General features: G+C 46.0%; 1 protein-coding gene across 1 annotated transcript in view; it reads right to left on the bottom strand.

The window, feature by feature from the left end:
• Positions 1-5154: 5154 nt before the first annotated feature.
• The window catches only part of TMEM178B (transmembrane protein 178B), a 332705-nt gene continuing 324795 nt past the window's right edge, over positions 5155-13064 (bottom strand). Inside the window, exon 4 of the mRNA XM_023639839.2 lies at positions 5155-5413. Within this exon, the coding sequence (XP_023495607.1) occupies positions 5163-5413 (251 nt within the window). The 3' untranslated portion in view covers positions 5155-5162. The remainder of the gene's footprint in view (positions 5414-13064) is intronic.

Raw genomic sequence — 13064 nt, 5'->3', positions numbered from 1 at the left:
TGGGGGCTCTGCTGCTGCAGGATAAATTGGAACAGTGCATAATTTATATGACACTTCGTGTTTGCAAATCACTTTGCAATGTCTTTGTCACCCTTAATATACCATGAGGTAAAAGTGTTTTCACTATCCTCATTTTGTGGATGAGGAAGTTCAAGTATGGAGAAGACACAGTGCCAAGAGTCACAAATCATTTTAGTGCAGAGCTGAAATAAAATTTACAGTAACTACATTACACAACTATAGCTTAATTAGTGAGTTACTCTGGCTTCAGTGCTCTTACACCTATAATTAGATTGAGATGGCACTCAAAAATAAAAGTATGAACGAAACCCTAAAGTAGGAATCTTTTAGTTCTCTTCCATCCCTGCCCCTAAGCTCTGGCGTTGAGCTTTCGGAAAGACCTCTTTGCTATCTTTGGGGGCTCAGACTCCTGTGCTCCTGCTGCCATGGACACAGGGTCAACTCCGTGCAGATCGGTGTGGTTCTGCGGCCATGGACTGCCCTCCTAGCCCCACCTGCCAACCCAGAGGCAACCACTGACTGGGGAAATTTTGGGGCTATGACCATTAAGATGTCTCAGAGTGATGGAATTATGAACAATCTTCTACTCTTTTTGTATTGTTTCTAATTTTCTATAATGAGCATGTATTATTTGGGAAAGAAAAATCTAATAGTCAATAATGATGCAGTCTAAGAAGTAAAAATAATGTCTGAGAAACATCTTGCACCATGGTGGCATCAACAGAAAGAGGGCAAACACAGCCCACCAAGTTGACTGCTTTGAGGGACACCCAAATCTTTTGTGTCCATCAACTCAGGGGGGTTTGTTTAACAATCTGTCCCCCTACTCTATCATATACCAGCGGAAGACAGCACAGAGCCAACCTGGCTGGTATGCACCAATTATTTCTATCTGTGACAAAATCACCTGTCACTATGACTCACCATATTTCCCTGGAAAGGGCTGGACGTGTCCACTGGGATGGTTAGTCTCTGGAGCAGAGGGAACACACTCGGAAAAGCAGCTTCACCACAGCAGCAAGAATCAACCAAACATCCCACACAAATCACACCAAAGATGACCAGAGTGTATTTCTACCTACTCCTTCCCCTCAGATACTTGAAAATTAGTTAGTTAACGCTTTCAGAATGAGCCAGGTAAAGACATAGTCAATTCTAAATACCTCTGGGTAATGTACTTGATTTCATTATTCTGAATTTGACACAGGTGGCCAGCTTTAGAGACCTAAGCAGCACATCCTCCCACTGAATCAGGACAACTGCGCACGGTACGTTCGTTCTAGAACTCTTACCATAACTGTGGATAAGCACTAAGATGTAGGGCCCAGTCTCAGGGTCTCAGAATATCTTCTTCCCTTATCCCCAACAAGAGAGTCTACAAAAATGCACCAGCCCCCAGGGGCCTGCATATGGACAGGAGATGGAGGAAGGCTTGGCTTGATCTGGTGGAGTTGGTGAGTCTTTGCGACTTCACAATCTCTGAAGTTGAAAGGGCTAGGGTTTATAGGAGGGTTGAACCTGGAACAGATGTTGTTTTAAGTTCTTTCGATATTTTGATGCTAGGGAGCCACAGACGTCCTTATGAAACCTATGGCTACAACAAATGAGGAAGGGGATCACTTGGAGTACAAGAGCCTCTCTAGAGATGAATTCCTTAACTATTTTAATTAACCAAAGTTGATGCAGAAAGAAAGAGGAAGTGAGTGGAGAGACGAAAAGGAAACAGAAGAATAAAGCAAAACTCTCAAAATGGGGAGAGAAAGAAATAGGACCTTTTTCCAGGCAGATACCTTACTTTCCTGAATCCCCAATCTTGTAGGGTAAGAAGGGAATAATAATTAAAACGGGCCCCATGCTCAAGACTGACTTACATGGAGCTCAAAACACATACATGGTCATAGACCTTGCATTAACACATCTGTAAGGAATTTGAACCTGACCTGGGGTGGGGGCTGGGGGCTCTGAGTTTAAGTGAGGCTGCTGACCCTAAATCCCGTCAGAAGGTTGGGTTCTACTTTGGAGTTAGTAGAGTCTGACTTAAAGAGTCTCGCAGGGCCAGGCTCCCCTCTAGCTTCTCTTCTTCCTCAACCACCTCACAGCACCAAGTGTCAGTAACTGCTTGGAGTGGCATGTCTTAATCTGGGGTCAAGCCCCTATGCTGGAGGAATCAAGGTCACCAGGGCAGTTCTCCTACTGGCTAGGACTTGCCATCTGACCAGGCCTTCCATCCTGGCCATGTGGCTGGGCTGTTTTTGGCCCCAAGCAAGATCAGATCCCGGGGTGTATTTGTACCTATTCGGCCCCACAACCAAAAAAACAGCCCAAATCCCTTGCTCTGTTGATGCTGATGGAGCCCAGGTGGTTCACTTCTTTCCCAGGAGTCCTCCTAACATTTCAGGAAGGTTTCAAAAGGATGCAAAAGTTGTGTCAAAGGTCCATCACAAGGATCAGTAGTTGAATAGAGTGGATGATCTATTTATAGCAAGCATGGTTTAAAAAGGACATAAATAATGATAGGTCTGTGAAGAAAAGTTTAAATGATTGATACCAAATTGCCCATTTGGAATTTCTTTCCCCACTTTCATGCAGCTGGTAAACAGCTAGAATTTGGGTCTGGTCACAGACAAGCCTTCTGCCCCAAACAGAGACTCATGGACACCTGCATCTCTGCTCAGCAGAGCCCATTCAGGATGCTTGGAAGGAAGACACAGGCCTGTCACTCTCAGATACTTCTCCCCACTTCTCCTCAAGCCCCAATATGCCCTTTCCTTGAATTTTCAAAGAAAAATTTTAAAAAATTCCCTGTACAATTGAAAAACTGTGTTTTCCTGAAAATTATATCCCTTCTCATAGAATAAACCCTTTATTTTAAAAATAATCCTTAGAACCTCAATTGGAAGCTAACAGCATTTCCTGCTACACACTTCACCCCTCATCTCCCAGCACATCCATACACAGGGCATTTCACACACAACACCTTTTGCAGAAGCTGGCCAGTATCAGTGGCAAGAAAGTCTTAGGTAGGACACCTACATCTGCGTCCAGGAACATATTGACACAGACACACATAAAATGCACCAGAGATACACGCATACAGAAACCCACATTCAAGCCCACTCATGCATTTCAGACGTCCTATCCAAATGTGAATGACACACACAGTCAGAAAGAGCAGATGAGGAGACAGGCAGTACCTGTAGCCTGGTGTATGGAAGAGGGAGAAGTTAAGTGGTTAGTAGGCGAGAAAAGGTGGAAACTGGTAGGAAGATAGGTTAGAAGACAGGGAGTTGAAACAGAGTGGTTGGGTGGGAAGGAAGCCTGCTGAGTGGTTGGCAAAGTTCCCAAAGCATATTTATTTATGAAGCAACTGAATTCTCAGCTACATGGTTGACCCATGGCTGTATAGCTTGGGGATTCTCTCTTGCCCCCCCAGGGCTGCTCAGCCCCAGCAGGGTCACTGTCAGCTGCTCTTGCCCACTCTTTCCGGCAGACTCCTCTCCCTACAGCTTTCACAACTCTCTGGCTGACTTTGTAGCTCGCCAACACCTGCAGTGCCAATTTGCTCAAATGAGCCTGAGATACTAGGCTGGATTCATGCCACCTCTGTTTGGGTGCTAGCCGCTAAGACACCTATTTTGGGATTCATGGCCTTGAATATCAAGAGGAAAGGAAGAGGGTGGAAAGAGTCAAGAGTTCTCCATTAATTTGCACAATATCGTACAAACTTGAGCCCATGGGACATGGAGGTGTTCTCTCTGCATGTGCCCCATTTTCTTTCATCTGTACAGAGGTTGTCCTAGGAAAGGGGTAGATGTCCAGTGACAAAGGACGGCTTCTGTGATGGGGAGTGAAAGGTCTTGTTTGGTATACGTACTTGTGCAACAGCAACAGAGGCAACATTCCTTCTCCCTCCTGAACTGTGTTCCCCCGCTTCTCTCATGGCTTTTCTGCCCAGTTGTGTCTTGGACTTCCAAAATTAGAGGACTAAATCGTGAGGCGTCCCAGAACCGTGATGTGAAGAACCACAGGGTCCTCTGGCCCAGTGGTTTTATTCTTGGTTCTGCCCTCTGGGAATTTCAGCTGTACTAAAAATAACAGAAAAATGCAACACAAATGATAAAACCTCACACTCATATAACATCTACCACATACACACACACACTCCAGGGATCTGAAGCTGCAGAACTGGCAGCCATCTAGGCCTGCCCCTCATTATACTTCCTAGGTCCTGGGGCCTCCATCCTAGGCCACGAAACCACCGCAAATGAGAGAAAGAAAACAGTCATAATGCAGTATTTCCATTTAAAAGGTGAAAAGAAAAAAAGGAAACACCTGGAGTAGTCACACACACACACACATACATACACACATCACAGCATTACTCCAAGGCTCCATCTGCCCAGGGAGTGCAGGTGGGGGAGGGGCAGGGCGGCCTCTTGTTTCACTGGGTGTAAGGCAGCTGGAAGGTAAGACTGGGTTTTCTGAGCATCCACTGAAGTGTCCTCTTATTTGATGCGGATCTTGCCTCTCAGCATGTTGTTCTCTCCCCCTTCCCACCTCTAAAACTTTGTCCAAAAGTTTGGCAGCAAAGAGAAAACTTCCTTCTGTTTGTTTTCTCTTCCACTTCTTGTGTGTCGCTGGTGGGCCAGGAAGGAAATCGGAACAGGAAGAGCAGGTGAAGACGTGGTTCTGCAAATGGCCTCAAGATTTGGTTACATTCTATGAACTAAGTAGGCTTTGTTTCTCTGTGATATGATCGGTGTTAGGGCGGTATCCTCTCCTGTTGGCCCAGTGGATGGCACTTGCTTCTCTACATCTGTGCCTCTTCAGACCACTGGCACTGTCCCTTCCCAGCCCACCACCCCATCCTCGTGAGTGACGGAATCAGGATGCTATCGCAAGTGTTGATGTTCACTCTGTCTTCAAGAAACCATGGAGCCAAAAGTCAAGAATTGATGGAAGAGCCACATGATGGGAACGTTTCCCCATCTCAGTGATGAGGCAACACAAAGTCCGACGAGATGCTGGTGCCTGAGCCAACTCAACGCTACCTTGGCACTGGCATCAGCTTGATTTAGTTTTGTTTTATATATGTATATTATATATATATTTATATATATATATGGGTATGGGTTTGTTTTTTAGCACACTGTCCCATTCTCGGGTCTAGATTTAGGGCAATTGGTCCTCGGGACAGGTTGGACAGAAGGGGCCAAGGTGCAGAAGAATCCCGAGATGAGTGTGAGGCCTAGGCCACCCCACGCACAGAACATGGACCATCCATAGCCATGGCTGATGTCATCGGGGAGTCCATACAGGTAGCGTGGGTAGCGTGACAGCTCAAAGTTGATCCCAGCCACACAGGTGCACAGTGAAATGATGCAGAAGGTTCCTGGAGGACAAGGGAAGAAACACGGGATGGGGTAAAGGAAAAGGAGAGGGAAGAGGAGAGGGAGAGAGAAAGAGATAAATGAGATTTACTATATTTTCAATTTTCTTGAGTAGGAAAAATGAGAAGATCAAGGTAAGAGTGACCTGCGAACAAGGTCACTACTGGAAATATTCATGGAGAGGAGAACAGCATTTAGGAACCAAGCCTTCCTCACTCTCCAATAATTACCCAGTCCCGGACAAACTCAGGAAGTCTTTCCTTTGGAAAAATACTAAATACATATCACATTAGAGTTTTGCATAGGTGGAGTGAGGTGGAAGAGTATTCAGTTCATTTTTCTAAAGCATTTAAAATTCATTCTCTTTGGAGATGCAGAAAACACCCCCTGTTTGCTAGTTCTTTAAAGAGAAAAACATCTTTTTCTTCTCTCTTCTGTGTATAACATCTTATACAATATTGTGTTTTCCTTTAATCCATTCACCAACAAGTCATCCAAATCCTGGAAACCCTTCCCCTTTTCCTGTAGGACATTTCCCAAAGCATTCTCCAGGGAACACTCGCCTGTGACCTGCTCCCTTACAGAGCACAGACAGAATCAGAAAACTCGGGGAAGCCCAGTAAGTGACCTCTCACCCATGAAGATTCATTATCCATAGCAGGATCAGTCAACTTGTCTAACCTAGTCTTATCAGGTATTTCACAAGCATATTTAATGACAGGACCTCCTCGTTAAAAACAATATTACTCATATTAACCTCCAATGAGAAGGTTGCTATAAGAAGGAATGTTATAGAAGAGTATAGAATTGTATACCCATTTTTAATCAATAGAGACATTTGGTGTACCTAAAATGAGTTCAAGAGCTTTTCTAAATATTTGCTATGTCTTCTGTTTCTTCTGTCACTGCTGATATGAGAGCAATGGCCTGAAGAAGTATGTATACTCTGGGAAGGCTGGGCTGGGTTGATGGTGGAAGGAGGTGCCTGCAGGGGTCCAGGCACTTGAGTGGCTCTGATCTGCATTTCCAAAGAGCCCCAAGTCAGGAGTGTAGAGGACAGTACAGAGTAGGGAGACCCCTTAGGAGGCTGCTGCAGTCATGGGGAGAAGAGAGAAGGGTGCTGGTGAGGGAGCAGGGGAGGTGTGAATGGCTGTTTGGCGAATGATTGCTTGTAGAAGCAACTGCAAGCGATGCATCAGGGTGACCTGGATACAGGCGTCACAAAAATAAAATAGGGGGAGAGCGTGCATGTGTGTGTACGTGCGCATGTGTATGTGTTTGTGTGCATATGTATGTGCTTGTGCACATGATGTGTGTGGCAACAGCCACCATGTACAGACACATGGCACCATCATTACTTGGGAGGACAATGGTCCCAAACTTGGGGTGTTACAGAGCTGGCACGGGGGTTCCGATGGAATTCTATGACAGTACCCAGGGCAGATTAAGTCTCGCCTCAGACTTTCTGAATCAGAATCTCTTGAGGGAAAGGGTGGGAATCTTTTGTTTTTAAAAGTCCCTCAGATGATTTCTGTTGAAATCTGTTCTCGTGTTAGGGCAAAGGTCCTCGTATAACCTTGAGACATAGACCCAGGTTGGGGAAGAAGCGGAGGGGGGGCCAGAGGAAGGAGGCAGCCTGTGGGGCCCGGCCAAGGAGGCAGTGGCTGCCTGGGAGTACGAGAGCTAAAGAAAGCTTTGTTTTGACACTAGTTTCAAATAATCCAAATTCCAACAAACCAGAGCAGGTCTGCTCACGCCTCAAGTATGCTTTCAATTTCTGGTTTGGAAACCTGGGTGTGCAATGATATCATTTACTAAAACTGAGATTTAGGACAGGAAATGTGTGTGTGTGCACGCGCGCACGCCTGCGCTCATGTGCTGAGTTCAAATCCGAGCTGCCCTTGGGATATTAAGACACTTGAAACCATGGATCTGAAGGCTGATAGAAAGTTTTGAGCTAGAGATGTGAACTGAGTCATCATCTTATAAACTGAAGCTCTGGATATGATTGAGGTCACCCGAGGACTTTATCTAAACTGTATCTACATAGAATACTTAAAAAAACGGAGATATGTTTTCTCATCAAAAGGTGCACTCTATTCCTGATTAAGTCCAGTGATTTGTCCTGGGAAAGAAGGTCGACCTCAAAGAAGTTTTGATCTTCCCAAGTTGCCAGTAACTGAAAAAGCTTGATATACATTATTTTAATGGCATATTCTGCAAGCAGGTAGACAGGACACAGGACATGGTTGATAAATAAAGAGTAAAGAGATTGTGGATTGTGGACGTAATTACCAGTTGGAAATGGCCCAGCGTACTGATAACACACATCTTGTTATGTTACGTTAATGGAGTTGAGGGAATCTTCCTGCTTTAACCACTTGTCAGTGGTTCTGTGGTTTTGGAGCCTTTTAAAATTTCTGTTGTCTGTTAGCTCTTGTCAATATTACCAAAATGGGAACAAACTTTTAGGATTCTCACTTAAGATGGCCCTCAAGCAGGTCATCTATGCAACTTGTTAGGAAATTCCATGTGACAAAGAGGGAAGCATTGGAACAGGTTCTGTTAGTTTCCACATATGCTACTTTTTTTTGTTATGAGCAAGGACTTATATTTTTATGTACTTCTGCACTTCTAAATTCAAATTTGAAAATGTGCATTAATAAATAGAAATGGATATGTGCAGGACATGGTAGATCCCCAGCAAATGGACTGAGCGAGTCATGTGTTGCCATTGTTACTTAGCAGCCCAGAACAGTGGTCCTTTGCTCAAGTGTGAAGGCCTCCTCTCCCCGCAGTAGCAGACCAAAGCCTCTGGGGCTAGGTCTTCAGAAACTGTCATTTCATTTCTCATAAGCACTTACTGATAGATAAGTGACCATCCAAGAAAGGCAAAAGTAATAATGCATAGTCACATCTTCTTAATAATTCCCCCCATGGCTTGGGGTTTGGGCCCAATGCCAATCAGACTCCTAGACTAACTGTGGTCATAGCGTAGCAATTAAATGAAAAGAATTCCGCTCCAAGCCCTTCCCTTTGGAGTGAGGCTCTGCTATGCTCTCCAGACCTGGCTGTAAGAAGCGTCAGGTGAGACACTGGCCGGACGTAAGGACAGCAGCAGTGCAGCTGATTGTAAGCAATGTCAGGTCTAGTGTGTGGAGCCAGGTTAACTGTGATGGGGCAGAGGGAGGAGGAAATTCCTGTGGTGGTGGGCTCTACAGGAATGATGTGCAGAACAGCTAATCAGCAAATATTTGTTGAATGTCTGTGTTTATGTCAAGCATTACGCTAGATGATAGGGGGATAAGAAGGAGAATAAGATGTGACCGCTGTTCTTAAGAATCTTTAATTAAATCTAAAATAAAAAGACAGGGAAAAAAACTTCTGATCTAGTTGGGGATATGAGACATACATAAATGAGAAGTTGAGGATGGAGTGCTAGTAGCACCCGACTGGGGTATAAGAGACCTGAGTTTAGTATCAGCTCTGAACCTCTGGTCCCTCATCTGTAAAGTCAGGGAGCTGGAGTGAACAACTGTCAGGTCCCTCCCATATCTAGGAGTCTTTAAGAAAAGAAGGAATAAGACCCAGTCGTAAACACTAAGAGTCAACACTCTGATAGAAACAATCATGTGGGGCCAGGAAGATTTCCCAAGGGAAGTGGGGTCTTGAAGGATGATTTCTCAGGGGAAGCAAAGTCTTGAAGGATGAGCAGGATTTCTGCAGACAATAAATGGAAGGGGGTCTTCACCTGGCCTGGAGAACATCCCTTCTTCGATCTCAGTGCCCCATTGTCCTAGGTCTCTATACCCGCAGTGAGAAGGCATGCCCATAGCCCACTCCCACTGTACCTCTAACTTCTGAAATGCTGACTGCTACCATCCTAGCCAAACTCCCACCATTTCTCACATGAGCCACTGTAACACACCATTGGTATCCTGCCTTCTAGTCTTGCCCCCATATAGTTGTAGCCAGAGATATTTTTAAAAATTTAAAACCCTCCAATAACTTCCTATCACACTCAGAATCAAACCCAACTCCTTACCCTGCCTGTATGGCCTTAGCTGAATGGATGCTTCCTATCTATCTGACCTCATTTCTCACCTTGACCCCCATACTCCCTATACTCTAACAACAGGAGAAAGCATTCTGTGTCTCAAACTAGCTAAGCTTGTACTCACCCAAGGGCCTTTGCACTTGCTGTTCCCTTGCCTAAAATGGCCTCCTTCTTGAGATCTTCTTGGATCTCAACTCAAATGCCATCCTCTCCAAGAGATCCTTTCTGGCCCTCTTCTAAAGTAGCCCCTCCTCCAGTGGTTTTCAAACCATGTTCCATGGGGGTGTCTCAGGGGCTGCCACTGGGAAAAGGAGAGGGAGTAGAAGAGACTTCCAGCCTTCTCTCCTCTCTTTGGCCAGAATAGCCCTGTTTTGATCAGTTTCCATAGGAAATTTCACTTGAAGAAAGGATCCCAGTGATTTAAAGATTTTTGAAAACGACTAGCTTTGTCCATTCACAAGGGGACTTCATAGCATGTCCTTATAGGAACTAGGCTTTGGACAGTGAAGTCCAATGGCTGTTCTATTAGTTGCAGGTCCATGTGTTTGGCAGAAATAACTAATCAGTCTCAACCCTCATTCCTGCTGGTCCTGGAAGGGGCCTCAGACTCCTACTCAGCCCAACCCTCCAGGCAGCAAGCCCCAACCAGTCAGTTGCAGCTGGTTGGAATGAGAAAGTAAATCTAATTACCCTTTCTGTGCCAGGACTCTGGCTAACATGGACTCAGAGCTCAGGAAGTCCAGTTAGATGAGATGGTACCACCCCACGTAGCTGCAACCTGAGAGCTTGTGCTAATAAGACCCAGCAGTGTAGAGGGTACAGTGTCCTATAGGTCCCTCTATGTCCCTGTTTGCAAACTCCAGGTATGAGTGGGAAGGCATAGCCAATAGGTGCAACAAACTATGTAAACACAAATGCTTCTTTTTGACTGTTCAAACACAGTACCTGCTTCCTTTGATGACCATCCCCACCTGGAACTCTTTTAGGAATCACACACAATTGTCACCTAGCAACCTCTGGCCCTACTCCGGCCACTGCTGCCTGCGTGTCCTGTCAGCACCTGGCTGGAAGAGGTGAGGGCAGTGTGGTGTTCCAGGATTGCTGCCCACCTCCATCGCCCCCCCTCTGGCCCCTCCACTCCAGGCACAGCTGAAGCTTGAGGGAGGGTGAGAGAGGAAACCGTTTTTGAGCCCAGACTGCCAATTCCTGGTTCCAACAACAAATACAGCTTCTTCATCCACTTTCTTCACATTGCTGCCATTTCTAATTAATGTTTCTCTGGTTGCCAAATATTAGATTCTAGTTTTAGTTTCTTGGCTGTTTGACAACTTCCCCCTGCTTGGATATCTCTTCCCTCAGTTTCCAAGCTGCCCCTCAATCCAGGCTTGGCCCCATCTCTCTAGATGTCCCTCTCTGTGTCCTGTGGGCCTTCTCATCATCCTTTCGTTTTTTCAGAGTTGGGCTTCCTCTCACCCCACATTCCACCCTCCGTCTGGCAACCTCACCCTCTCCTCTGACTTAAACTCCCACCAGTACTGACTGATTCATATGATTATACAATGTTATGTGATACCATATATGCTGTAATTCCCAGAGACACAGTATGTTCAAGGTATTCTCTGGCTACGTGGATTCCCAGGGCTTCCCCTCCAGCCCAAATTCCCTTGACTTCCTGGCTTCTTTTATTCTTTCAAAGTCTTGCTTCCCTAGTAGGGTGATCAGCCATCCCAGTTTGCCTGGGAGTTGGGCGCGTGTCCCCGGGAAAGTGGGACTTTCAGTCCTAAAACTGGAAAGTCCTGGGCTAAGTGGGACCCATTGGGCACCCTTCCTACACCCTTCCTCACGGTCCTATGCTCCACTCTAGCGCCATCGGTGATACTGCAATGACTATAAAATAATCCCTGCTTGTAAGTTACAGAAAACATGATGCCCTAACCCAGTAGAAGCACAGAAACCTGGATTCCTTGAATGTGTTGCTAATGTTAAGAAATGCCAGGCCAGGAGAGCATTGTTTTGGAGCAGCTAATTCTTTTGCAACCCTGAAATGCCACCAGGGAACATTTAATCAGCAACCCAATAATGGTTCTATCCCAGGACCACCCTAAAGGTTAATTACCAAGATATTTTTAAGCTGATATTCAGAGCTGTGATGCTAACTCCCTGCTCAGCCCACTTCTGAGCACTGATCGCAGGTGTGTGAGGCGGGCGAGATGGGGCCTCCCGTGTGCTTGCTGCTGTACTAGCGTACACAGGAAGGGGAGGGCAGAACATGTGTCTCCGCTCCTTCAGGGACTGTCAGAGAAGCCACGGCAGTAATGCCGCAGCAGTGGACCCTGTGGAGAAACAGCATCAAAACTGAGGCCTCAGGCTAGGTAACAGAAATGCTCTTACTAATTCAAGAAGCCATTGCCTAGGAAACGAGGCCCTCGTGAAGGTTCTCATAGGAATCCAGGGCAGCTACATATTGTGTGCAAAGGCGTGTTCCCAAATAGCTGTTCCTTATGCCACCAAGTCGTGCCCAAAACTTCAATGGAGAATAATTTCCACAGCTTTCTAGGGCCGGAAATCCATCTGCGTGACATTTTTGCTCCTGGGAATGAGGAATGACGTCTGTGTGTCCCTAACCTTGGCATGTTGTCTTGTTGCTATGTGGCCAGGGGGTCTCTGTCTGACCCGACCCAGCAGGTTGCTGCCAAGCTGTGGCTGCAGAAGCGCCCTTGTGGACATGTGTATCAGGGATGTCTGAGAAGAAGCAGCCCAAGTCCTCCCTAAGACATGCCCCCTTCAGCCCCTCTTGGATATTTAAACCCTCAAGAAGCAAATCAGCAAACAGAACAAGGATCCTCCTCCTCCCACAGTGGTTTATGCATCCTAGGAAGCTGATGTGCACTAAACCCTTCTTTTGCTTAGATTCAATGCCTCAGGAGCATTCAGCTCTCAAGAGCACTTTATAGCTTTGCTCAGACCTGCATGGAATATAAATTACTGTTGAATTATACACTATTGCATCAGCGGCAGCCAACAGGCAGGTCACATGGGATTTCACATCTAAGGTGCCTTAGGGGTTCACTGGGATGAGGCAGGACGTGGTGATGGGCTCCAGAGGAGAACACACTGCAAGGGATGGGGTCTTGAGTTAGGACAAAATCATCCATCATTCTGCAAAGTGTGCAAATGTGCTAGGTAGAGACACTGCGTGAGTGCCGCCACACTCCCAGGGCAAGCAGTGTTTGTATTCCCGAGGCTGTGTCTGCACGCTACAGAGCTGCTCTATGTCTGGACATGATTATGCCACAGCAATGCAACATCCTCAACTCAAGCCATGAAAGGGACTGACCCATTCATATAGGTTGGCATTGGTTTTAAAGAGAATGCTTCTACATTCCTTTCAGACAACCTGGAGTCTTATCCCTTGGCTTTTTGGGTTTTTACATTGTTTTTTTGTGAGGAAGTTTGGCCCTGAGCTAACATGTGTGCCAATCTTCCTCTATTTTGCATGTGAGACGCCACCCCAGCATGGCTTGATGAGTGGTGTGTAGATCTGCACCTGGGATCCGAACCACAAACCCTTGGAGTGGAGTGGGCAAACTTAACCA

Source organism: Equus caballus, chromosome 4 (assembly GCF_041296265.1).
Source record: "Equus caballus isolate H_3958 breed thoroughbred chromosome 4, TB-T2T, whole genome shotgun sequence".
In the NCBI taxonomy this organism is placed as follows: Eukaryota; Metazoa; Chordata; class Mammalia; order Perissodactyla; family Equidae; genus Equus; species Equus caballus.
The sequence above is the reverse complement of the archived record's forward strand: the minus strand, read 5'-3'. Positions and strand labels throughout refer to the sequence as shown.